Raw genomic sequence first — 27,306 nt, forward strand, 5'->3', positions numbered from 1 at the left:
ATCATCCTGGGCCCCCAAAATAACAAATTCCCTTTCTCATTTGGAATATTCTGCCTTGTTCGAGCTGTATCCCATCATAGTAGCAGCCACCCTCTGGGGGTCGGAATGGACATCCAAAAGTACTTTAGTTCACTGCGACAACCAAGCCACCATATAGTCCATAAACAAAGGCAGATCTTGTTCACCAGAAATATCGCTATTTCTTAGGTGACTCATTTTGATTTCCATTTATAACCAATTTATCATCAAAGCTAAACACATTCCAGGAGCAAAGAATCAGATTGCTGACACTCTCTCTCTCTCGTTATCTCTTTCAGAGATTCAGATCCTTGGCCCCAGAAGTGAACCCGACACCAACCCCAGTTCCTCCTTGCTCATAACTGAAATTTCCATAAATCACCCCCTTGAATCCTTCACCAAGCTTCCCTAGATTCCATCCTCCAAGCTGTTTCCCACCGAACCCTCCAAACTTGCGGGACGGCGTGGAAATTCTTAAAAAATTAACCTGCCATTTCCTGATTTTTCTCTCCTCTCCATATCCAGTGTTGGGGGGTAACGGAATATATATAACGGGAATACGTATTTAAAATACAAAATATAAGTAACTGTATTCCACTACAGTTACAATTTAAATAATTGGTAATTAGAATACAGTTACATTCAAAAAGTATTTTGATTACTGAAGAGATTACTTTGCATTTTATTGTCATTTGTTTCATTTAATATTTAGTCCTTTCAGATGGAAAACATTTAAACATTTAATTGATGCGATCCAAAGTGCATTTGAACAGCGGTGAAACACTGTCTTATGATGTGTTACATTCATACGAGCAGACAGAGAAGTAAGTTTGAAGTAAGTTTGGAGCAGAAGAAATAGAAATAAACCTTGTGTAAATTGTCAGCTTTACGCTAAGCTAAAATGCTATTTCTAGCCATTTTACATGCACAAGTTACCAGGCACGATCATATTTTTTTTATCAAGAAAATTCACGTTGGATCATCATTTCTTATTTTCTAGTAAGACTTTTTGATATTAGGGCAAAAAATCATATTCTTGATAATAATTTTTAATAGGTTTTTCAGACCTAAATATCTTATATTTATATCTTATATTATACTTAGAGAATGTATTTTAACATGTGTATTTTGTCTTACTGTACTGGCAGAGTTTTTATAATCAAAACAAGTGAAAAAATCTACCAGTGCTGAAGAAGTAATCCAAAGTATTTAGAATACGTTACTGACCTTGAGTAATCTAACGGAATATGTTACAAATTACATTTTACAGCATGTATTCTGTAATCTGTAGTGGAATACATTTCAAAAGTAACCCTCACAACCCTGTCCATATCCTCCTTTGCCTCACATCTCAACCAATGCAAAAACCTCCATTCAGGAACCATCAAGGGGTACCTAAGCAGCATCCATTTCTATTATAAAGAAATTTTCAGAAAAAACTCCTCAATAAACCATCCCCAGATCTCACTTCTCATCAAGGGTATCCACAAATCCCAACCCACCAGAACCGATATTAGGCTTCCTCTCATCATCGACCTGCTCATCGGATGTCTAAATACCCTCCGTCAGGGCTACATATCTCCAAACACCTCAAAAACACTAGATGCAATGTTCATCCTCGCTTTCTTCGGTTTCCTCTGATGTTCAGAACCACGGCAAAATATGACCCGAGAATCCATCCCACCATTTCGGACCTCCATACCATAGACCATGAGACAATCAGATACCTTATCAGAGTAAAACAGATCATACCAAAAGAGGGCATCCAATTTTCATTTTCAACCAGGGCTGAAACGATTGTTAAAATATAAAATAAAATATAAAACATTGACAACAAAAGATTTCGTTGTCAAATAGTCGTTTGATCTCATTTAACGTGACATGAGATCACATTAAACTCTGATGACATGCGAGAGCAGCACTGCAGCTTGCGCCTGACTGAGGAGAGGAAGAATTACACAGCTCAGAGTCCAGATGCACTCTAAACTTTCACAGCTTCAGGTGATGTAGATTGCAAAGTATGAAGCAATTATAATGCAAGAATACAAAATAAGTAAATACAGAAGCACTTTCGTTGTGAAATAAGTAACCTCATTTTTTACATTCCTTTGGGGGGTACAAGAGACTTCACAATATATTTAATCTCAGCTCAAACACAAGAATCCTTAGACTACAGCTTGCTGTCCCCGTTTTGCTGGCATCTTTTGGGGGGTATTCAAGCTCAGGTCAAGCCTCGAGCCCTTTGCCCAGAATGTCACACACGTTTACACTATCCTCTAAGCAGGATTACATTAACTTGTGAACTACTGAAATGGAGTTTTATAAACTAGGTTTGGGAGGAGCAAGGTCATTTAATCTGACAAGAGTAAGCATATATAAACAGCCGCTTGCCTCCACATGGCGTCAAGTCTTCCTGTGTAAGAAGGGAAGGCGGTGTTTTCCCACCTCTAAACATAGTGAACATCTAAACATAACTCTGTGTGCACCTTGCAGTGCTCCTGTCAGGCTGACTGTGAAAAGCACCTTACATAACTGTATCTGATGAGCCACTGCACTGTTACCCCCTACTTATCTCACACATACCCCCCAATACCAGACTAGATAAACTCATATACACAATTAATCACACACAGCAAACACAGGCAAAAAAACAAATGTCTTGTTCGTGAGCTGCTGTGTAGGCCCACACACTTTACAAAGCGTAATGACTCACTGTTGTTGTCTGAAATGAAAAAGAAACATTTCAGCCTGCAGTTCAATTGCACGGCTACTTGCTGTTTTCAGAATTATCTTTGCATCCGGGCTTATATTCTTATGTTCTTCAGCTAACAGCAATTAAAGCAGATCCCAAACAGGGATGGGTGAGGATGATTAACTAGTTGAATAGTCGTCCAACAGCTTACTAGGAGTCCATTAGTGAAGTTGATCATCAGAAGATTTAAATTGTCTCCTATCCCGCATAATACGCAGAGACAACTACAAGTAAAACATTTGTAGGTTGATTTCCCTCAGCAGTGTAAACACTATGGGTCTGTGAAGCAATAACTAGAGGTTGACCAATATTGGATTTTGTCAATACCGATAACTAATGTGGTGGAAATGCAGATAACCGATTAATTGGCCAATAGTTTTTAAAATCGATTTATTGAATGTTAAAAAAAATTGAATTTTAAATTTAAAAATATTATTTCCTAACTGTGACTGACACAAACATAGAAGCAACGAGAGTCCAAAATGAATAAAATCAATAAAATCCCAATTATAGCCAGAGAAGAACCGAGGCATAATGCATGACTTTCAAATATAAAGAAACCCAAAATACAATGGGGATTTTTAAATGTCTGTACTCCCAGCTCACACAAACACATACAGAAACCAAAAGATACATTCTTACAATCATCTACAATCATCTACAATGTACTACAATATAAACACTGAAGCATTGTCATATGGTCTAATAAATATTGTATGAGCAGTAATTCATCAACAGCAGATCATCATTCATGAATAGTAGATCATCAAGCGATTGCTGTCTGTCATAATTGTTATTATATAAAAAAACAGACCTTTTTTTCTTTTCTATAGGCACACTGTCAGTCAAATCAGTATAAACTTAACAGTCAACAAAGGTTATAAAAACAAGTGTTCAGTAATGTCTTAATATGTGTCTTTTTTTATAACATCCCAAATTAATAAGCGTGTAATCGTGAAAAAGAAAAAAAGATTGGCGAGCTATCATCAAGGATTTTTACCGATAACCATTCCAAAAGCAGATATCGGTGCGATTAATCTGAAAAAACGATTAATCGGTCGACCTCTAAACAAAACATGGTTTTTTTGAGCATCCTGACCAGCCTGACACAGCAACATTGAATAAATGAACAAACGAATGAATGGATGGATGAATGAACGAATGAACGTAGCGCTTTACATACTGGTCAACCACTACCAGTGTGCAGAATCCACCTGGATGATGCAACGGCAGCTTTAGTGCGCCAGTATGCTCACCACACACCAGCTATTGGTGGAGAGGAGATAGTAGAGTTATAGAGCCAGTTAATGGATGGGGATTATTAGGAGGCCATGACTGATAAGGGCCAATTGGGGAAATTTGGCCAGGACACCGGGGTAACACCCCTAATCTATACGAGAAGTGCCCTGGGATTTTTAAATGACCACAGAGAGTCAGGACCTCGGTTTAATGTCTCATTTGAAGGATGGTGGTTGATTGAATCAACCAGTGCTGTAACTTGGGAGCTGGACTATTTATGTGTACTATCTGCACCCATAGATGTTTTTAAACTGTGCAAAGTACCATTCGTATTTCTCTCTTTCCTTCAGGAGAAGAATCTGGACTGGTTTCCACGGATGAGGGCCATGTCTTTAGTGAGTTCTGAGGGCGAGAGCGAACAGAACGAGATACGATCACTGCAGGAGAGGTTGGACACCACTGCCACACTAGTGATGCAGCTGTCTAGCCAGCTTGCTGAACTTAAAGAACAGGTAACATTTACATTTAAGCATTTGGCAGATGCTTTTATCCAAAGTGACTTACAAAGCTTTCAAGGTATACATTTGACCACTTTGTGTTTCCTGGGATTCAAACCCATGACTTTGGTGTTGCTAACACCATGCTCTACCAGATGAGCCACAAAAACCCAGTCAATGTTCAAAAAGTGGCCCAGTGCCTACACTGAGCAAAACAGCCGTTTTTTCCCTTTCTTCCTTTTTTGGCTTCTGATGTGTGACTATTAGACCCTGCTGTAGAAGTGCGTCAGCGAAGGGGTGGGGCAGTGCCCTGTGGCCATGTAGATGTTCCGGGTCCACTCCACTGTGTCGGATCACTGCCATCATCTGCCTGGCCCACATGTGATTCCGCACAAACAGTTTAATCAGTTCACATGACACAGGGAGAGATCAGAAAGGGAGAGCTTTGGGTTCTAATAGGATGACATTAGAAAAGAAATTGATGCCCCATGGAGTTGAACTGTGCTGTACTTGGACGTAAACACACAGGAATTAAAATCTTGCATAATCATTGAGAATCAGCACAGATCCAGGGACGGTGAGCAAGAAACAGTTGATGCAGAACCATTAAAGCAAATTGTTCTTGTTCTTTTGAGGAAAAGGAGTTTGATGGACTATCAAAACATACTGTAACTTTCAGGTAATGGAAATGAGAAGATAGATAGATAGATGGATGGATGGATGGATGCAATTATTCTTAAACAACATTTTACAATATAAAAATAAAACATATGAATGTTTGCCAAAGCTTGAGCTGTTTTTGACAGTGTGAAGCAGTGGTGTAGTAGTGTCTGAAGAGGTGGACATACTGCAAAAAACCATGCACCCGGTCTCTAAAATTAATATATTAAAATTAATATATTTATTTATTACACTTAGTCCCACGTGAACTTACTAAATGTATATCAGGGAATGTTTCTTGTTGGCATGGTGTACAGTAGGCTACACTACTAAGAACCATGGTAACTTGATGTTAAATATGTATTTAAATTAATAGGTGTCATGAATGTTCCTTTTATTAGGCAACTATGAAAATTGTTAATACTTTATAAGTACTCTAATTAATAAACGAATACATACATAATACGCAATAAACTTTTAAACATTGTATAGCTAATATGAGTGTAGTAATGTTCAAGTTAACACTTTATCTAGTATTACCATATATACAACAGTTCGTTACGGTCCTCGAATCTGATTGGACGAGAGACGTTCAATGAGCACTGATGGTCTGACACCATCAGCACTTGGACGCTTCACTGTGTGTGTATCACTCCGCTTGTGTTCGTGCCATTCTAAACTAAAGTGTAAGAGCAGTGCATATGTTAAGAGCTACTGTACACTATGTGTCTCTTTTTACATCTATTTGTTTTTTACATTACATATGTTAGCCAGCACGTGGTGTCAAAATATCATTTTTGTGTGTAATATGAGCCAGTTGGTGACGTGAAGTGAATCTGCGTCGGCCACAGTTTACATACAACAGCACTCCATGATCGCTGCTACACTGCTAAAGCTAGGAAATAGCTTTAAACGGCTTTAAACGAACAACTTCAGCATTACGGCTTATCACAGCTAAGAGACACAACAGACTGATTGATTACAGAACTCAAGGTGCTTACTACTTACCGGAGTTTCCACATTGGAAAGAAAATACTGTTCAAAATGGCGGAGGAGACTGCGGTTTCTATAGTGAATGACTCTTGCGCACCGGCTACTGCAAAATAAAGAGGAATACCCCGCTTGGACAGCCATATTGCACTCTTGCTTGTGTGATATTGCTTAAGTATAGCCTACAAAAGAATGAATGGTTATTTGTTTTATTTGTGTACTATGATGAGCTTTTCTGTGTATAGTGAAATTGTTTTCAATTTTCAGTTTGATATCATTTCGGGACACAGTTGTCCAGCATCAAAAGAGCATCAAAAACTATGTGCAATAACATTTTCACAAAGTTTAAATGCATAAGTTACATTTAAATGTATATACAGTATACAGTGTATAAAAATTATTATATATATATATATATATATATATATATATATATATATATATATATATATATATATATATATAACCGTACTCAGTTTTTCTGTATATATCATACGTATACAGTGCCTTGCAAAAGTATTCAGACCCCTGACCAATAATCTCATATTACTGAATTACAAATGGTGCAATGAAATTTCATTCTGTTTGATATTTTATTTTAAAACACTGGAACTCAAAATCAATTATTGTTAGGTGACATTGGTTTTATGTTGGGAAATATAAAAAAACAACAAAAAACAGGGAGGCCAACAATCACTTTGAAGAAGCTACAGAGTTCAGTGGCTGGGAGTGGAGTAATGGTGCAACAGTCAACCATATCAAGAGCACTGCATAACGCTGGCCTGTATGGGAGGGTGGCAAGAAAGAAGCCATTACTCAAAAAGTACCATCTGAAAGCACATCTGGAGTTTGCCAGAAAGCATTTGTGACCCAGCTGCGATGTGGGAGAAGGTTTTGTGGTCAGTTAAGACCAAGATAGAGCTTTTTGGCCAAAACTCAAAGCGCTATGTGTGGCGCAAACCTAACACTTCCTATGCCTCAAAACACACCATCCCTACAGTGAAGTATGGTGGTGGCAGCATCATGCTGTGGGGATGCTTCTCATCAGCAGGGACTAGGCATCTTGTTAGAATTGAAGGAAGAATGGATGGAGCAAAATATAGGGAAATACTGCAAGAGAACCTGCTTCAGTCCGCTAAAAAACTGAAGCTTGGGAGGAAATTCAGCTTTCAGCATGGCAATGATCCCAAGCATGAGGCCAAAGCAACAATGGAGTGGCTGAAGAACAAAAATATAAATGTCCTACAGTGGCAGGTCAAAGTCCTGATCTGAATCCTATTGAGAATATGTGGCACTATTTGAAAATTGCAGTCCACAAGCATCACCCAACCAACCTGAACAACCTGGAGCAAATCTTCCGAGAAGAATGGGCCAAAATCACTTTGTCACTGTGTGCAAAGCTGGTACATGTACCCCAAAAGACTTAAAGCAGTTATTGCAGCAAAAGGTGACTCGACCAAATATTAATGTGTGGGGGTTGAATACTTATGCAAGCAAGATATTTCAGTTTTTTATTTTTCATAAAAATATTTCCCAACAAAATGTCACCTTACAGTAATTGATTTTGAGTTTCAGTGTTTTAAAAATAAAATATCAATCAGAATGAAATTTCAGTGTACCATTTGTAATTTGGTAATATGAGAGAATTGGTCAGGGGTCTGAATGCTTTTGCAAGGCACTGTGTGTGTGTGTGTGTATATATATATATATATGTATGTATAGCAGGGAAATACATTTACAGTGCAAATTATAGTTTCTCCAGGGATGCTTGTGCATCAGCATTAGACACTGGAAATGTCCCACCCCTTACTGAAATGGAAAATATGATTGGTTAGCAAATATCCAATCGTGTCTGAAATGAACGTTCTGACTGGTCATCAGTTGCACTCCCTCAGCTCTGTGCACGTTTAGAGAGAATCTCTGTACACTTTAAAAAAAAAAAAAAAAAAAAAAAAAACATTCGCTCAACGGTGCTGCAGCATCATGTTAGTAGATTGAAAAAGTTCCAGGGGAAAAGCCTACTTGTTGTTCTCGTGGCCATACGTATCATCACTCATTTTAGGTGGGCATACGTGAAATCCTAAGAAAGATAGGTGGGCTTATGGTGTATACCTGCATATGCCCTAGACTACTCTACTGATGTGTAGCACCTACAACTCTGCATTCTGAAGGATCCCAGTGTAAGGGAAAGAGAGCATGAGTTGTTTTTATGAATCTGTCACAATATGAGAAAGACTTTGCAAAGAGGCTGTTGAAGTCAGATAGGGCAGTTAAAAAAATATGTACATACAGAACCTGACAGCAATGTTGCTCATTTTACATGCAAAGAAAGTGTTTTTTTTTAAAGGCGCTGCAGCAAAAGACTGTTTAATTCTAAAGGTCAGAGAGAAGGTAAAATATGGTCGGTTTATAATAAATTACAACTGTTTTGGTACAAAAACAGTATGATGTTACCCTTTTAGCAAAACCACAACAGATATGGTAGACTAATAAGGGTGGACCCATTCACATACACAAACAGTCCTTATAATTCCTGGCAGTCACGAGAAGTGGGCTTATTGTAATTCTCCTGGCAGTGCTGGATGTTAAATAACTTATTAAAGTGATTTCTCTCTCAACAGCCAGGCTTAATTAAACAGATCCTCCTCACCTCTCAGCACTAGCCAGGCTCAGATCAAGTAGGCGAAATCTGAACTTGTCATGTGTTCAGACAAACAGCCTCTATCCAGTTCAGTGTTGCACACAGTGATCCACATTTTTTCCTGGTGTAGGGCTGTTAACTTACTAGTCCAATCTCAAAAAAGGGCATATGTTGGTTTAAACCCTATGTGGTGGAAAAGTAACAAAGACCCATGAAAAAAGAAGTTATGCTCTACATAAATACTTTTGTACACTCTTAAAGGAACAGTTCACCCAGAAATTAAAATTGTCATCATTTTCTCACCCTCATGTTGTTCTAAATCCATTTGACTTTTTCTTCTCTGTAACAAAAAAGGAGGAATTTTAAAGGATGTCCAGTTCGCTGATTTCAATACAATGGCAATTGATAGTGACTCAATTTAAAGCTAAAAAAGATCCAAAAGTGTCACACTGAAAAAATAGTCCAAGCAACTCATGCAAGATATTCTAAGTCTTCTGAAGGCATACGAAAGGTTTTGGTGAGAAACAACTCAAAATGTTTGTCATTTTGCATTTGTACATTTTTGTTTTTGTTTGTTTGTTTTTGAAGTGAAAATTGTGACTTCCGCCATAGCACTCTTTTTCACTGCTTTTACACAATGGCTCACGCTTATATTTCGCAAAAGCAAAAACTGTGCAAATTCTCACCATGAACAATGCAAGTTCACACATGAACTCAGGAACATGCTGTTGTATGATCATGATGTACATAATTCCTTTAGGTTATGTCTAATTGAGATTGAAAATCCCAATTTTCATTTTTGGATGAACTATTCCTTTAACATGATGATAGTTTAACTCCATGTCACTAGTTTCACATTTCAGAATGCAGTAACACGAGAGGTCAAGCTTACGTATCTAAAAGGATTTGGGTCACATAGTTGAGTAGAGTGTTTCGGCCCTTATTGTCTATTATTTAGATATCTACTTATGTAACATTGTGTTAAAGAGTAAGCTGGAATTTCAAAATGTGACTGAAATGGTTTCTTTGTTTTGTGTGTGTTTTATGCACATGTACAGATGACAGAGCAAAGGAAGACTAAACAGAGACTGGGCTTCCTGGGACCATCGCAGATGAACCATCACATGCCCCCTGCACACTGAGGATGGCCTTACAGTATTACATCCTTGAGCACACATTCGCACACACATGCTGATGTTCACACCATGGACAACACTACACTCATGGTGACATCACATTATATCATGACATGACAGTTGTTCTGTTAGATGATCAGAGATTACTAAAGACTTGGGTGTCATCTCACATAAGTGGTTTCTTTCGAGAGTGCATGTTGTTTTCTCTTTCTGGAAATTATTTTTGTGGAAACACTGTACTTATTACCAGTATTGTTCTGGGCATTGGAACAGCAGTCCATTTGCTCCCTATTTAACTCAGACTGCCTTTGAAAGGGCTGTCTGTTTTTTATCTTAAAGTATTAACTCCTTCATATTTTAATCGTCATTTGCTGTAACTCAAGGTGGACTTTCTGCACTGGAATAACTGGAGAGATAAAATGCCTTTATACAGTCTCAAACTTCTTTTTAAATTGCTGGCTTGTCCTTTAAAATTCCTTTGATGAAAGATATAAAACTGGAAACGTTGTCATCTCATAATCATGTGACCATCTGAATCTATATGTGTCTCCTACAAACACCTAAACCCTCCCAACTCTAGTCTTACCTCTCACATGATGATTTTTACATTGTATTTTAAGTCATAAATGTGACTACCCTGCAAAAGCACTGTTGTGCCTGCCTTACAAAGTTGTACAGAAAGTAATAAAGAATTTATATTTGTTTATTAGAATGGTTAGTTTGACTGTGTGTACATTTAAAACTGTCAGAGCCTCCAGAGACTTGTAGTAGCAGAAATGCAACGTTTGTTTAAAGCAACTAAATAATAACTATTTTTTACTAAAGTTGGTAAAAACTACTTATAATAGTAGATGTCACTCTGAACTGCGTCACAACAGCAGTTTTGGTGGGAAAAATAATAGCAATTTGCAAACAGAAATATGCTTAAAAATCAAGATACAGTATTTAAAATCAGTGGCTTCCAAAAAACACTTTCAAGGAGGAAAACAGAAAATATATCATCAATATCAGAGCAGAGTTAAACAGGTCTGCAGAGTATGAGAGCTTATGGTCTGCTTACACTCCACTCTCTTCATTAACATTGGCCCCAAAAAGCATTTGCACACATAAAAATGTATCAATGTCATTGCATTAGAGAACAAAATTATCAATCCAAGTGGAATTTATTCTAAAGAAAGATAGCACAAGCACTCTTTCAAGCTAAACATTTCACACACACACAAACAATTGTTTGTTAGGTTTTAAATGATAAAACAAGAAATACTGTAAGAACATTGTTGGAAACTGATTTAAGGCCGTAGCACACTTATTGTGAAGTTCTTCTTCGTCCTTCGATCAGAGGTAAAAAGTTCAAAACAGCTGAGCAACCATATACTGTTTGCGAACATTCAGGCCAAACTATCGACTAATATGACATTAAAATGTGTTATCAATGACTTCATGGCTCATTCTATGAGTAGAATTCACACGAGATCAGTAAAATAAGCTGTTTTAACTACTCGATGATTTGAGGTTATATATTTGCAGTAGATGTGTAATGTTTACGTTCTGAATTCATGGCGCTAATCCGCTAACACGCTATACATAGCCATAATATGTGCTGATTACACTCTGTTATTGTAATTTATGATGACACTGATACTACTGCAAAGATGTGTGTATAAAAGAGTGTTAATGGGTAGAATACAGACAAAAGAATGATGATAGGCATATCTTATTTTGGGCAGATGTGTGAAAGGCTTCCGGCTGCAGACAGCACATGAGTGAAGCAGCATATAAAACAAAAGAGTGAATGGGCACCTTAAAGCAGTTGAATAGGTTTGATTTATTTTGTAGACTAATAAAAACCATCATATAACATGTTGTTGTTTTTTTTTTGTTTTTGTTTTTTTTGGGGGGTGGGGGATTTTTCTCCCCTTTTTCTCCCCTTGTCTCCCCAATTTGGAATGCCCAATTCCCAATGTGCTCTAAGTCATCATGGTGGCTTGGTGACTCCCCTCAATCTGGGTTGTGGAGGACGAATCTCAGTTGCCTCCAAGTCTGAGACCACCAATCCGCGCATCTTATCACGTGGCTTGTTGAGCGCATTACCGCGGAGACATAGCACGTGTGGAGGCTTCACACTATTCTCCGCAGCATCCATGCACAACTCACCACATGCCCCACCGAGAGCGAGAACCACATTATAGTGGCCACGAGGAGGTTACCCCATGTGACTCTACCCTCCCTAGCAACCAGGCCAATTTGATTGCTTAGGAGACCTGACTGGAGTCACTCAGCACGCCCTGGATTCAAACTCGCGACTCCAGGGGTGGTAGTCAGCGTCTTTACTCGCTGAGCTACCCAGGCCCCCACATTACATGTTCTTGAAAAAATGTATCTAAGCGAACGATAGTACAGATGTAGGTAAGTTTGCACCAGCTCGCTAATAACTGCACGCCAGTGAGTTCATGACGACTGATCTTAATTGACAACAACGTAAACTGAATTAGCTGTCCGCCTCGAAGTAGGTGGAGCTCCAGGTAACACCTACGGATCTGTTATGATTTCAAATTCGTAGGAAGTGTGCAGGGGCCTTAAGGTTGTTGGGGTGAAAAACAGTCGATGGAACAATAGAAGCAATCATATAAAACTCAAATGTAAATTATACCCAAAAATGAATGCCATGTCAAACTTTCCTATATGGAACACAAAGATATTTTGAAAGATGAAGGATGTGTTTTTGTCCATACAGTGTAAGTCAATGGGGTCCACAACATTCAAGCTCCAAAAAGGACATAAAGGCAGCGTAAAAGTAAACCATATGACTCGAGTGGGTTAATCCATGTCTTCTTAAGCAATACGATCACTTTGGGTTGGAAATAGACCAAAATGTATGTCCTTTAAATCTTTTAAATCATTTTAAAGATGTAATGTCAGTTATGTCACCACTGTTGCCAGCTGCAGTGCATCTAAGTTTGTATTTTTGTATTTACACACGTCAAGTATACTCTAGAGAGTAACCGGAACTTGACCATTTGACAGAGTATTTTTAGACTAAATTTCTTCTGTTATTGAAGAAAAAGATAAAGCAGTGAATGGTCAATGGTGATTGTTTTGATTCAGTCAATTATTTGTGATTTTAAACTGTTCGTGACAAACCTAGACCTGTAAAAACATATAATAAAATCATATCAACCGTATTTCAGCCTGATCATTTTAGATATAGATAATAGGTCTGTATATCAATGACTGCCAGCAATAAAAAGAGTTGGCTGAAATCAAAGTCTCATAAAGCGCATCTGTGACAGATGTTGATAAACGTTGTAGGATAATATCTCCATAATAAAACATCAGTTGATGGCTTTAGATATAGTATTCCTTGTTGTTTAGGGTAGATAACCCTCCCCAGTTCCTAGGGAATCTCGTGCTTCAACTCTGTTTAAAATTAGCCTCAGACAGCTCCATATAGCTCACAGTTGTCACTAAGCAAGGGAAAGTCCAGCACTTCTGGAATGCTCCATCAGGGAGAAGAGGACTGTTAGATGGATAGTTGCCACTCTCACTAACTGTCCCCACTCACACTGATGATCGCTCGTTGGTTGGCAAACAGTCCCTTTCCGATATCGAACTGGAACAATCAGCAATAGTCATGGATATACTAGTTATTCAATGAACAGGTTTTGTTTCATTATCAACACTGATCACTACTGTATTTATCCTTCCACTAGAAACACTTGTGTCAAGGCCAGTGCACATACACTGTCTTTCATGAATGAAGATTATATCGTGCTGCTCAATAAAAGAGGAGTGCGCAGGGGCAATGAGGGACAACAAATGTTGTGAACAACATCCAGCATAAACAGTCATTAATCTAAATATACCTTCCTTCTTTCTGCATGTGATGTGCCTGCATGTGATTGTGTGTGTTGTTGTCATGCTGGCAGGATGGAGAGCAGATGAGATCTGTCACATGAGCACATCTCCGAGCAACGGATCACCCATGCCGCACTCTTTCCCAAAAGCACAGGGAATAAGAGGGGGATTTTTCATTTGACTCAGCGTTCCTGCTTAATCTAATAGTGTGAGAAGTGACTTCACTGAAACTCTGGAGTAAAGAAAGAGCTGATCTGTAAGATCTGCAGGAATGTGTTCTAAATAAAATATTAAAGACATTTAGGACAGTAGCATTGACATATTAATGAAATAACAGGTGTGTGTGTGTGTGTTGTGTGTAATTCCCATTATTCTCAGTGGTGATTCTCATTAGACTTTCATTACTGCAATACAGTAATTTTGAATTTATTACATTAAAAAATACTAAAATATTTTTAACTAAAATTTAAATGCAGAACGACAAATACTATGATGATGTTTATATACTTTAGAGTTTAATCAGTATGGTATAATTTCTTTCACATTACAGTAATTATTCTTTAATGTTCTTAAATTGTTTTTAACAGGTTTCAGGAGATTTACACTGCTAGGAAATTGATTATTTATGAAGTACAAGAGAAAGTTTTCCTTTATGGTAGTTGCAATGTAATAGCAATATTATTATATGAATATTATTTGATCAAATGTGTTAGAGATAGGATACACAGAAACGATACAATGAAGGATTATTTCACATTGACATCATGGCAGAAACTAAAAAAAGTATGTAATTCACTTAATCAATTTTAAAGGACATGCGATTTGAGGATGAGGAAGAGAGTTATGTAAATGTCTTTTATTAGAAATCACCTCACAGGAAAGATGAGTCATATAAAGCATTCATTTAGGGCTGGTTTTGTTTTCTCCCGTGCCAAAGCATCATGTTGTATCTCTTCCAAACACCAGATTGATGGATGTCTTTGAAGAGACATGACTTTTGAACACCCGTAATCAGCTCTCTTCTTATTCTAATTAACAATCATGCTTTGGGTACAAGTTTCATTGACAATGATGAATTGATGAGCACAGAGCTTATTGCATTTTTGATTTAGTTTTCAAGTTTAACACTTGTTTAATTTTTACTATGCTACAAATTCAAAATACGGTTTAGACTTCTATTGCAAATGCTACATTGTAAAATGTAAAAAAAAAAAAAAAAAAAGAGGGAAAAGACTTATTCAGTTTCATGTAGCTGGAGGCAGTGACCTGCTGTTTGTCCAAGAACCCCTTTAAACTCCCCCAGTCCTTCATATGCTGCTGTTCACTGGTTGTGTGAGCTGTGACTTCAGTCCGCAAGCTTGGCCAGTCTCATCACTGGACACACCTTTCATTTCTATTTGGCTATTCAGTGTTTTTAGCAGTTCTTTTCTTAAAGCAGTACTGTATCCAATAATTTGATATTTTTGTTTCGTACTTTAGAAATCTTATTCGATTTAAGACAGGCCATTAGCACATACGCTTGTGTGTATTCTCACTACATAACAGTATATATAAGATAGCTTAATTTACACCTTTTTCTATATAAAATAATATTTTAATTCACGTTGTAGGCCATAACACTAGTAATTACATTTTAATCTCATGGTAAGGCAATAGTCAACAAAATTTCCTTGTGGCTATGAATCTGAGTAAAAAAATAAAATAAAATAAAAACACTTAAGCAAAATAATAAGCAAAAGAAATGCTTAATTTAAAAAAAGAATTTGCACATAAGAGCACCAGCAGAGAAAGAAGAACCAGGGACATTGTGCTGGAACAGTGGGGGTATCTGAAGTGGGTGCAAAGTTTTTGCAAAGTCCCACCATTCCTGTCAGCTTTAAAGATTAAGATGTATTAGCAATAAACCCAGCAACTGTCTAACAAATATACCATTTCATTGAAAAGAAGCTTGAAGCTCACTGCACATCAACAGCATAAAATTTCAGTTTTAGATGAAATGATTACACATTGATGCGTTTTTCTTTGACTAAGCAGACAATTATGACTGGTGATTAAATGAAATTTTGTGCAGACTGTATCATTACCACTGCAGAAACAACAACAGATTGTGCAGCTCATTTTCCTGAAATGACAGGTCTCGTTTTGCATCATGTACTAGTTTCAGAGATAAAAACAAAATACCCTCCTTGGCAGTGGCACACGTAAAGATGGTTTACATTGATCAGTGGAAAATTTCAAAAAGCTAATGTAGAAAAATACCTTTAAAAAAATCTCCACAATTGTATAGTATTGCAGTACAAACACAGCCTCAATCAATTGCTCAATCGCATGCCGTTGGGGCAGATATTGCAGCAAACAGTTTCCTTCCTAAAGGCACAAACACTCCCACACGCCACATGATCACTTCTCAGTGCCCTAAACTTTCTGCCACTGCTGGGCAGAGGGGGATCCTGTCTGTAGCCCTGCAAAAAACACCTGGTAGCGGTGCTTCCATATCATGAAGGCCCCCACCAGGCAGACAATGGCCTGAGCCAGGTTCAGGACCATCTGCAGAAGGTTGTACATTGGTAGTGTGCTCCTGATGGCACTGCAGTCTGTCACACCACTGTAGTTAAAGGTACGGGCAATAGGATCTTCAAGGTCCAGGGTGCACATGCAGTCCTCTCCTATTTCCTCGCAGGTAAGGCCTTTAGAAAGGGCGAAGTGGTGGCACTGGAAGGCGATGACCAGCACGGAGATGACAAGCCCCACTGTGCACAGGAGGAAGTAGAGGAGCTGGAAGGAAGTGAGAGAGTGGCTAGAGTTGTTTTTAATGGTTAAAGGGTGAATTCAACCCAAAATCAAACCTGTGTCATCAATCACGCACCCACATGTTGTTCCAAACCCTTATGACCTTCTTTGTTCCCTGGAACTCAAAATGAGATGTTAGCTTCAGTTACCTTTCACTTTCATTGTATGGAAAAATATGCTAACATTGTAACATCTTCTTTTGTGCTCCACAGATACAAAGTCATTTGGGTTCAAAACAACATGAGGGTGAATAAATGATGATAGAATTTTCATTTTTTAGCGAATTATCCCATTAAGGCAAAGCAGTGCTTTGCAGAATACGTAGGTGCAGGGGCACTGATATAATTTTGATTAATAGGAAATTCTGCATACTTGCATGACCTGAAATCTAATTTTTAAATGGATTAAATGAATGGAAATTAACAAGTTTAAATAGGCTAAAATGTCTATATACTTGTTCAGTTAAGCTGAATGATGTGTCTTGAAGACTCATTGACTGCCAGTGTCAATTGTCCATTAAATATTAACGGGATGTCTAATTAAAGAACAGTTTTGATAAAAATAATTATTTCATTCTAGACCTGCTTCCGGATACTCTGAAAAAAGAGGGAAAGCTGGTTTGGTATTTGAAAATACCAAACCAGTACACTTAAAATCAACTTCATACATTTTTATTTGAGATGAGAAGTGATTTTCAACAAAGTTATCAAAAAGTGAAATGATCACATTGCTATGAAATGTTCAAATGGATTCAGACTTCTAATGGAGGTGTTCACTCCATCACTTTTTACTGCTTGCTCAATTTACTTAATTAAAATGAGCTAATGCAACGCAATTATTAAGCATTTGGTCTCAACTCAATTTCATTGTGTACAATCTATCTATGTTTACTTAATACAGCTGTGTTTGGACTATGTGAAAATTATTTGTTGGATTTATGTATTACTTAAATCGGACGGGATTTATATTTTCCAGCATGCTTTCATGGGACTGAATTGAGAGATTACATTTTAAAATTAAGTTTCATTTTAATATATTTCTATGCAAAATTAAACAAATAGGAGACTTGTTATTCTGGGCTTGTTGGCAACAAGCTGCGAGGTTCAACAGAGTTATTTGAGCATTGGTTATTTTGAGTTATGTTAACTCAAGTCATTTAGGTTTTCACTACACAAAGTATTTGAGTAGAGCTTACATTTTAATTTAATATTAAGGAAACTCATTTGTATTGTGTGGAACTACTATCAACAATTGAATTAAGCTAAACCAACTATACAGTATATCCACATTGTTGATACTTGGTTTTGCATTTTATTTAGTAGAATATTTTGTTCTTATTTCATACTATTCAGATGTTTTTTTGTTTGTTTGTTTGTTTGTTTTTTTGTTTTTTTTATTCTCACTCTGTCAGTTTCTTGTATCTCATGCCATATGTATGAATGTATGTATGTGAACATTTATGTACAGTGGCCCCAAAAAGTATGTGGACACTTAAGCCACACTTATAATGTATGAATTGCATTGCATAAGATAACAAAATATAATATAACCAAGTGGCATCTGCAAATAAATTACGCCAGAGCTTTTCTCAGAAGTTCACTTTTATAGACGATTTTTGCAATGCATTTTAACCAGCTGGGTCTAAGGTGATTTTTAGGGGATGTGTTAAGTTAGTCCACCTCAAGTTCACACAGATGCTCTAGCAGCGTAACCACAGGTGTAGTTCAGTATTTTAAATTTGGGTATGTTCTAATAACATTTGTCAACCAAGAATTGTCCAAATACCCTTTGTTTTAATGGTATAATTGCATTTAAATTAAATTATATTAATAATAATATAATCTGAAACCTTGTTTTTGTTTTGTTTTTTTAGGAAATGCTTTGCTGGAAAAGTATGCTTGTGCTATCTGTCTTTACATTAAATGCCTCTTGGTTTGATATTGTGTTATAAAATGCAAAGACATTCATACATTTTAAAGTGTGCCAGAAAGTGTCCATGTACTTTCTGGGGCCACAATATAAGTATGTCTTCTATAAAGCACTTTGCAAACACTGCTTTAAAACTGCAATAAAAATAAAGTGTTACTTTCTTACTGTGTGTTATGTAACCAACTCGTGCACAAAGTCCATTTGACATGTATTTACAAATAACAGCAATGTGCAATTGCAATTAACAATTTATGCAATAGCTGCATTCCTGTTTCACCTTTGTGATAAATTGTGCTGACGCTCTCTCATCAGGTACTCTGGTGATGCAGAAGAGAATGAATCCCAACAGAGACACCACACACATCTGCAAAACACAATGCAGAGGATTTTTAATAGATCTGCTGTCACTCAGACCCCAAATCTTGCATCACATTTGAAAACATCATGCATGCATATTGAACCAGTTTAACCAGCGGCCTCCACACAAACACCATTATCATGTTCATCTTACAATCTGTTGTTGAAAAATGTTGCCATTGTTGCCAATTTATGAACAGATACCAGTCTACTGGATTGCTCTAATCTCATTTGCAGTGCAGCAGGCCTCCTCAGTTCTGTGACTGCTAGGCTTGTCATGAACCACCCATAACCCTTATTGTAATCAGCATTGTGCAACTCAGCATTCAGTTGTCATCTGATAATATATTGACTGCCATTGCAAATTGAATAGTTTGACCCCCCCACCCTCCAAGATATCTTTATCTCTCATGCACTTTATCTCACTTTTTTATTCTGTCTCTCTCTCTATTCCCTGATCTTTCTCTCACATGGTTGGAGTCTTGTGACTAACGTCTGGTATCTAATTTGATTGTTTTTCCCAAGTTCTGAAGCGGAGAGGCAGAGTTGGAGTAGTCCTGGTGACCTAAGCATTTTTCTCCTGAGGTCTCGTGAGGCCTGATCTTGAGATCAACCTCATCACTTCGATACTGTGTGTGAGTTTGAATGTGTGTATCCAACAACATAGGCCTCTCATAAACACATTGCTTCACAATATTGCCACATTAGAAAATATTTTGCCTGATGAAATGTCTGCATACAAATTGTTTATAAATACTGTGATGTCAGATAAAATGAGTATTAACATTCTACAAAAAGTCTTGATTATAAAAACTTGCCACAGTGTCATGCTTGAAGGCACACCATGAACAATTAACTAACTTATGTACTTTATATAATACATTAAAAAAATCTTCAAAACTTTGAGAAAAGAATATTAAAATGCTACAGTAATATACAGTATATACATACACACACACACACATATATATATATATATACACTGGCAGCCAAAAGTTTGGACTAATGTACAGATTTTGCTCTTATGGAAAGAAAATTGTACTTTTATTGACCAAAGTGGCATTCAACTGATCACAATGTATAGTCAGGACATTAATAATGTGAAAAAGTACTATTACAATTTGATTTTTTTTTTATTTATTTTTTTTTCAGAACTTCTTAAACTACTTCAAAGAGTTCTCATCAAAAAATCCTCCACGTGCAGCAATGATAGCATTGCAGATCCTTGGCATTCTAGCTGTCAGTTTGTCCAGATACTCAGGTGACATTTCACCCCACACTTCCTGTAGCACTTGCCATAGATGTGGCTGTCTTGTTGGGCACTTCTCACGCACCTTACAGTCTAGCTGATCCCACAAAAGCTCAATGGGGTTAAGATCCGTAACACTCTTTTCCAATTATCCGTTGTCCAATGTTTGTGTTTCTTTGCCCACTCTAACCTTTTCTTTTTGTTTTTCTGTTTCTAAAGTGGCTTTTTCTTTGCAATTCTTCCCATAAGGCCTGCACCCCTGAGTCTTCTCTTTACTGTTGTACATGAAACTGGTGTTGAGTGGGTAGAATTCAATGAAGCTGTCAGCTGAGGACATGTGAGGTGTCTATTTCTCAAACTAGAGTCTCTGATGTACTTATTCTCTTGTTTAGTTGTACATCTGGCCTTCCACATCTCTTTCTGTCCTTGTTAGATCCAGTTGTCCTTTGTCTTTGAAGACTGTAGTGTACACCTTTGTATGAAATCTTCAGTTTTTTGGCAATTTCAAGCATTGTATATCCTTCATTCCTCAAAACAATGATTGACTGATGAGTTTCTAGAGAAAGCTGTTTCTTTTTTGTCATTTTTGACCTAATATTGACCTTAAGACATGCCAGTCTATTGCATACAGCGGTGACTCAAAAACAAACACAAAGACAATGTTAAGCTTCATTTAACAAACCAAATAGCTTTCAACTGTGTTTGATATAATGGCAAGTGATTTTCTAGTACCAAATTAGCAATTTAGCATGATTACTCAAGGATAAGATGTTGGAGTGATGGCTGCTGGAAATGGGGTCTGTCTAGATTTGATCAAAAATGACTTTTTTCAAACAGTGTTGGTGCTGTACTTTTTACATCAGTAATGTCCTGACTATACTTTGTGATCAGTTGAATGCCACTTTGTTGAATTAAAGTACCAATTACCTTCTGAAACAGCAAAATCTGTACATTATTCCAAACTTTTGGCCACCAGTGTGTGTATATATATATATATATATATACACTACCAGTCAAAAGTTTTGAAACACTTCACCGAAATGTTTCTCATGGTCTTAAAAATCTTTTGATCTGAAGGCATATGCTTAAATGTTTGAAATTACTTTTGTAGACAAAAATATAATTGTGCCACTATATTAATTTATTTCATTATAAATCTAAAATTTAATAAAAATAAAAAAAAGCATTTTTGAAATTGATGACTTGGAACAAATAATAAAGAAAAGCAGCCAATAAGTGCCCAACATAGGCGGGAACTCCTTCAATACTGTTTAAAAAGCATCCCAGGGTGATACCTCAAGAAGTTGGTTGAGAAAATGTCAAGAGTACATGTCTGCAAATTTTAGGCAAAGGGTGACTACTTTGAAGATGCTCAAATATAACACAGTTTTGATTATTTTGGATTTTGTTTAGTCACAACATAATTCCCATAGTTCCATTTATGTTATTCCATAGTTTTGATGACTTTACTATTATTCTAAAATGTGAAAACAAATTCTAATAAAGAACGACCGGTAGTGTGTGTATGTGTGTGTGTATATATATATATATATTAGTACAAGTAAAAAGTAAGATTTGCCTACCTTTAGTCAACACTGAAAATTATATTATGTTTAACAAGTCAATATACAGGTGCATCTCAATAAATTAGAATGTCATGGAAAAGTTCATTTATTTCAGTAATTCAACTCAAATTGTGAAACTCGTGTATTAAATAAATTCAATGCACACAGACTGAAGTAGTTTAAGTCTTTGGTTCTTTTAATTGTGATGATTTTGGCTCACATTTAACAAAAACCCACCAATTCACTATCTCAAAAAATTAGAATACATCATAAGACCAATAAAAAAAACATTTTTAGTGAATTGTTGGCCTTCTGGAAAGTATGTTAATTTACTGTATATGTACTCAATACTTGGTAGGGGCTCCTTTTGCTTTAATTACTGCCTCAATTCGGTGTGGCATGGAGGTGATCAGTTTGTGGCACTGCTGAGGTGGTATGGAAGCCCAGGTTTCTTTGACAGTGGCCTTCAGCTCATCTGCATTTTTTTGGTCTCTTGTTTCTCATTTTCCTCTTGACAATACCCCATAGATTCTCTATGGGGTTCAGGTCTGGTGAGTTTGCTGGCCAGTCAAGCACACCAACACCATGGTCATTTAACCAACTTTTGGTGCTTTTGGCAGTGTGGGCAGGTGCCAAATCCTGCTGGAAAATGAAATCAGCATCTTTAAAAAGCTGGTCAGCAGAAGGAAGCATGAAGTGCTCCAAAATTTCTTGGTAAACGGGTGCAGTGACTTTGGTTTTCAAAAAACACAATGGACCAACACCAGCAGATGACATTGCACCTCAAATCATCACAGACTGTGGAAACTTAACACTGGACTTCAAGCAACTTGGGCTATGAGCTTCTCCACCCTTCCTCCAGACTCTAGGACCTTGGTTTCCAAATGAAATACAAAACTTGCTCTCATCTGAAAAGAGGACTTTGGACCACTGGGCAACAGTCCAGTTCTTCTTCTCCTTAGCCCAGGTAAGACGCCTCTGACGTTGTCTGTGGTTCAGGAGTGGCTTAACAAGAGGAATACGACAACTGTAGCCAAATTCCTTGACATGTCTGTGTGTGGTGGCTCTTGATGCCTTGACCCCAGCCTCAGTCCATTCCTTGTGAAGTTCACCCAAATTCTTGAATTGATTTTGCTTGACAATCATAAGGCTGCGGTTCTCTTGGTTGGTTGTGCATCTTTTTCTTCCACACTTTTTCCTTCCACTCAACTTTCTGTTAACATGCTTGGATACAGCACTCTGTGAACAGCCAGCTTCTTTGGCAATGAATGTTTGTGGCTTACCCTCCTTGTGAAGGGTGTCAATGATTGTCTTCTGGACAACTGTCAGATCAGCAGTCTTCCCCATGATTGTGTAGCCTAGTGAACCAAACTGAGAGACCATTTTGAAGGCTCAGGAAACCTTTGCAGGTGTTTTGAGTTGATTAGCTGATTGGCATGTCACCATATTCTAATTTTTTGAGATAGTGAATTGGTGGGTTTTTGTTAAATGTGAGCCAAAATCATCACAATTAAAAGAACCAAAGACTTAAACTACTTCAGTCTGTGTGCATTGAATTTATTTAATACACGAGTTTCACAATTTGAGTTGAATTACTGAAATAAATGAACTTTTCCACGACATTCTAATTTATTGAGATGCACCTGTATGTACATTTATGGTAAACTGTTGTTAAAATTACATTGAAAAACAATATTTGGGTGTTCACAGAAGTCCCTGTAAGACCCTTTACATATGATTATATTTTATTGAAACACTAATATTTCATTGTATTTTTGATACTGGATCAGTTATGTGCATTGCAGTGTTTTAGGTAAAAATTTTATGATGTTTAGTTAATGTTTCTTGCATTATTTTAGTACCACGTGTGTTACCCTGATGGTGTTTTGTGTTTGTGTGAGTGACACTGTGCACTGTCTTTATATATTAATTGTCCATTGCGCCTTGAAAGGCCAATCTTGATGAAATTTAAGTCATCATGTGGTCTTTTGTTTTACCACCTGTGTCACTATGGTGGTTAACAATACTTTTAAAAGTGCAACACAGATTTATGTAGTTCCAGTAGGTTGGTATAACAACATTAAATAATTTAATGATCTATAAGGCTGTGAACTGAAAAATAAACAGGCAACAAAATGACATGCCTGAAACATGGTTACATAGTTTTTTTATTTATTTCTGGAAACCACATCTGGCATTTTTTAATGTAAAACCATGTACTGCATGTCATTCCAAAGTCAATGCATGCAAAGACACTGTATATTTAAAGCACTCTTGTTCTCTTGTCATATTGCCTACGTGACTTAACATGCATGTCAATACCCAGCCTTTGTACACAGCTGGCTTGAATCCTTGAAAGACGTTTTCGTCTGTTTGTAAAGGTATTGACTTGACTTATTCTTTTAACAGCTGTCAAAGCAAACAAACAACAGCAGTATTTTTAGAATGAAGCTGAGGAACCTCCTGGTAATGTAAGTCATTTGCTTTCAATATTGTATTGTTACACGTTTAAACTTTCATGTCTGTTTACTTAACTTTAAAGCTTCCGATCTGTTTTTTAGTCTTTACAGGCTTTATACTTTTCGGAGCAAAGGTAAGCAGCAGTTTGAAAATTATTCAGGTGTAAATTATTTTTAAATAACCGCAGACCACTTTCAGAGTGCGATTAGCACTTGTGGGTGTTTATCTTTAGTGCAGATTACTTACACTATGACACATTCTTTTGGTGATCTTCATATCAGCTTTACTTAGAATTCCATCTAATATGTTCTGAATGTAGTTACTGGTCTTAATAAAATGTTATTTTTAAACTTAGAATACATGCACACTGACACACAGAATTGTTAGTTTCTTTAACAGCATACTCATGAACATGCTTACTGTTTATGTAAACAGTATGCTTATGAACAGTATGGCCGTGTGGCCAATGGATCCGTAAGGTTTTTTGGTGAGATGGCCTCATGCATGGCCCCGCAAAAGTAAACAAGGCATGCCGGGAGTTGAGGAAGAGGATGATGAAGAGCAAGAATATTGCTTACAATTATGCCGGCCCAGTGGGGTGTCTCCCTAGCTAGCAGAGAGGGGCTAATGGCCATCATGAGGAAGGCCACGCCTGCTATCGCGATACCCAGCAGAAGCTGTAGAAGAGTGACCAGCAAAGGAAAACGGCAACCACAACACATTTGGGCTTCCTCCACCGCTGGGCCTCCGGTTTCTGCTTTTCCCTTCTTCCCATTGCCAGGGGGTGCGTTGCCTCCTCCAGAGGACCCCACTGGACTCTTCCCAGACCCCATAATTCCTCGTCACTTGGGCTGAGGTTCTTAATCTTCCTTTGAGGCCAACTGGAAGTTCTTGCTCACTCCCTCTATCTTATTGTCCTTTCTTTTCTTACTTGCTTGGTGCCTCTTTTGCTCTCCTTAGCCTGACTGTTCTCTGCCACCCCCTGCCCTGCCCTTCCCTCCCTCCTCACTGGAGCCCTCGCTCTGTGTGAACCTTGCTCGAGTGCTGCTGTTCGAAAACATACAGGGCTCTGAACTAATATGGAAAACATTTGGAGCAGATTCCACAAGCAGCGTGAGAGCCACATATAGAACAGAACAGAGCTGACGAAAGAAAACGGAGAGATGGGAGGGGAGGGGAGGGGAGGGGAGGGAAGACATAAAGGGGGGACTCCAACACACGACAACGACTCCCTGAAACTCAGTGGTAAAAAGGGATTTTACAGAGTGCAAGGGGGGCACTGTTAATGTCAAGCATTGGCAAAAACACTTCCTGTTGCTGGCGGACATGTGGGCGAGTACTTGAGTCCTGCCACACACTGTGCAGTCTACTCAGAACAGCCTGGAGTCAGTCACATGATTTTGATGAAGTTATGTGACCTGTGTGCATGTGAGAGGGTTACTGTTAATCTCTTATGAATATTATAAGAGAGTGCAGTTCATTTTGCTTTGTTAATTATGTAGATATGTGCATATGTGCTGCACCTAGTTAATGTGTGTCTCTATTCAATTATACCTTTCTTATAAGAAATAAAAATATTATATATATATATATATATATATATATATATATATATATATATATATATATATATATATATATATATATTCTGCAGACCTTGATTACAGCTTTATCAAGAGTTTATCAACTTCTTCTAAAGGCTTGATATTGACAGTACTGTGGTTTATTTTCAACAACATTATATTGAGACCTTGTATATGTGCTGCTGTGTTATGTCACACCTCAGTTCAGATTGCATGTACAGTATAAGCAAAGCAATCTCAATAGACCTCCATTCAAATTAAAACATGACCAACCTAGTAGTTATTTTTGTTGCAATGCATGGAACTTTAGTTTATAAAGTTGCAAATATTTCCTTAGCAATTTGTTGATATGAAAAAGTCAAATTGATCCAATTTACTCCAGTAAAGTAAATGCCGTTTAAGCCATGACAATTCAGAATTTGATAAACCTCGGGTCTTTAGTGACCTGGGACCTCATTCCACCCGCTGTAGTGCATCCATTTTTTGGAGCTGTGCCAATATCTTTTTAGTATTCCTCAAACTTTCTCTTATAAATAGTGTAACACAAAAGAAATGCCAAAACTGCAAAAACAAGAAAAAAATCTTACTATATTCATACAAATTACTGAGTATCATGTTGATTTTCTGTGACAATGGTGAATGATCAGGATCCTATATGCGTGCGTCCACATATTATACATGCTGTTTCTTACTCAAGGTGGTGCTGATGTTTCAGTGAATAGCTTGATTTACATTTGACATTGCTATTTGATGAAGAAACAATGTGGAAGTAAACTATAGCAAGTACAACACATGAACAGTATGATATGGGTGTTGACATTTAGGTGTACTACTGAAAATGTAAGTTGTGCACCTATTTAGACTCAAAAAGTGCCTGGGAAAATACATACAGTATGTGTAGCTTATGTGCATCTTATGTGAAGATTATGTGTTATGTGTAGCTCAAGATTTGTTTGACAGTCAGGTGTGTCTCATTAAATTTTAGTGTGAAATTAATGAAACCTGTTCTAGATTTGTTGCATCACCTCTTTGATACACTATATGAAAAATAAAACATGAAAATCAATCAGAATATATTCGATACTATTATTTTCTAATTGTCTTGATGCTTTGAAAATGTTACACTATATGGATATTTTGTAGATCCATTTGTAATAGATATATGTGTCAGGCTGCTAAATATCCTTGTATGTACTGTAATTATGTTTAGTTAAATACTCATGCATTTATGGGTTAAGAGTGATATGTAAGTGGCAATGTTGAGAATGCAAAATTATTTTTATCTTAATTGTCTACACCGAAAAAAATTTGCTTCATGAGGTAACATTATTTAGCATGTCTGAATCAACCTAAATAAATTCTATTATACCAACTAAACTAATTGTAAGGGTGGGATCAGGTGGAACCTCCAGGTCAACACTTTTTGTAAGCACAAGTGTGGTTGCAAGTGTTCTGAATGAAATTGTATGCAGAAAATGTTTGCAGGACAATCTATATATATATATATATATATATATATATATATATATATATATATATATATATATATATATATACAAATTATTAGCTTAGATCAGCAGTGATA

General features: G+C 37.1%; 2 protein-coding genes across 3 annotated transcripts in view; one reads left to right on the forward strand and one right to left on the reverse strand.

Moving 5' to 3' along the window:
• LOC127417299 (inositol 1,4,5-trisphosphate receptor type 2-like) overlaps nucleotides 1-10,651 on the forward strand; it is a 115,937-nt gene extending 105,286 nt beyond the window's left edge. For both annotated transcript variants that reach the window (XM_051657225.1, XM_051657226.1), the window contains 2 exons: nucleotides 4,360-4,521; nucleotides 9,856-10,651. In XM_051657225.1, the coding sequence (XP_051513185.1) occupies nucleotides 4,360-4,521; nucleotides 9,856-9,939 (246 nt within the window). In that variant the 3' untranslated portion in view covers nucleotides 9,940-10,651. The remainder of the gene's footprint in view (nucleotides 1-4,359; nucleotides 4,522-9,855) is intronic.
• A 3,654-nt stretch (nucleotides 10,652-14,305) lies between these two features.
• On the reverse strand, nucleotides 14,306-25,297 carry sspn (sarcospan (Kras oncogene-associated gene)). The gene is made up of 3 exons (XM_051657250.1): nucleotides 24,717-25,297; nucleotides 18,785-18,871; nucleotides 14,306-16,563 (listed from the first exon to the last, which is right to left on the reverse strand). Exons 1-3 carry the CDS (start codon nucleotides 24,969-24,971, stop codon nucleotides 16,204-16,206), a joined length of 702 nt encoding a protein of 233 aa, XP_051513210.1. The 5' UTR covers nucleotides 24,972-25,297; the 3' UTR covers nucleotides 14,306-16,203.
• Between the last annotated feature and the right edge of the window lie 2,009 nt (nucleotides 25,298-27,306).

This window comes from Myxocyprinus asiaticus, chromosome 26 (genome assembly GCF_019703515.2).
Source record: "Myxocyprinus asiaticus isolate MX2 ecotype Aquarium Trade chromosome 26, UBuf_Myxa_2, whole genome shotgun sequence".
Classification (NCBI taxonomy): Eukaryota; Metazoa; Chordata; class Actinopteri; order Cypriniformes; family Catostomidae; genus Myxocyprinus; species Myxocyprinus asiaticus.

Coding starts and splice junctions, on each gene's coding strand:
- sspn (XM_051657250.1), bottom strand. CDS start 24,971: ATGGGGTCTGGGAAGAGTCCAGTGGGGTCCTCTGGAGGAGGCAACGCA. Junction 18,872..24,716: donor CCCACTGGGCCGGCATAATT/GTAAGCAATATT, acceptor TGTGTTTTGCAG/ATGTGTGTGGTGTCTCTGTT. Junction 16,564..18,784: donor CAGCACAATTTATCACAAAG/GTGAAACAGGAA, acceptor ACTTCCTTCCAG/CTCCTCTACTTCCTCCTGTG.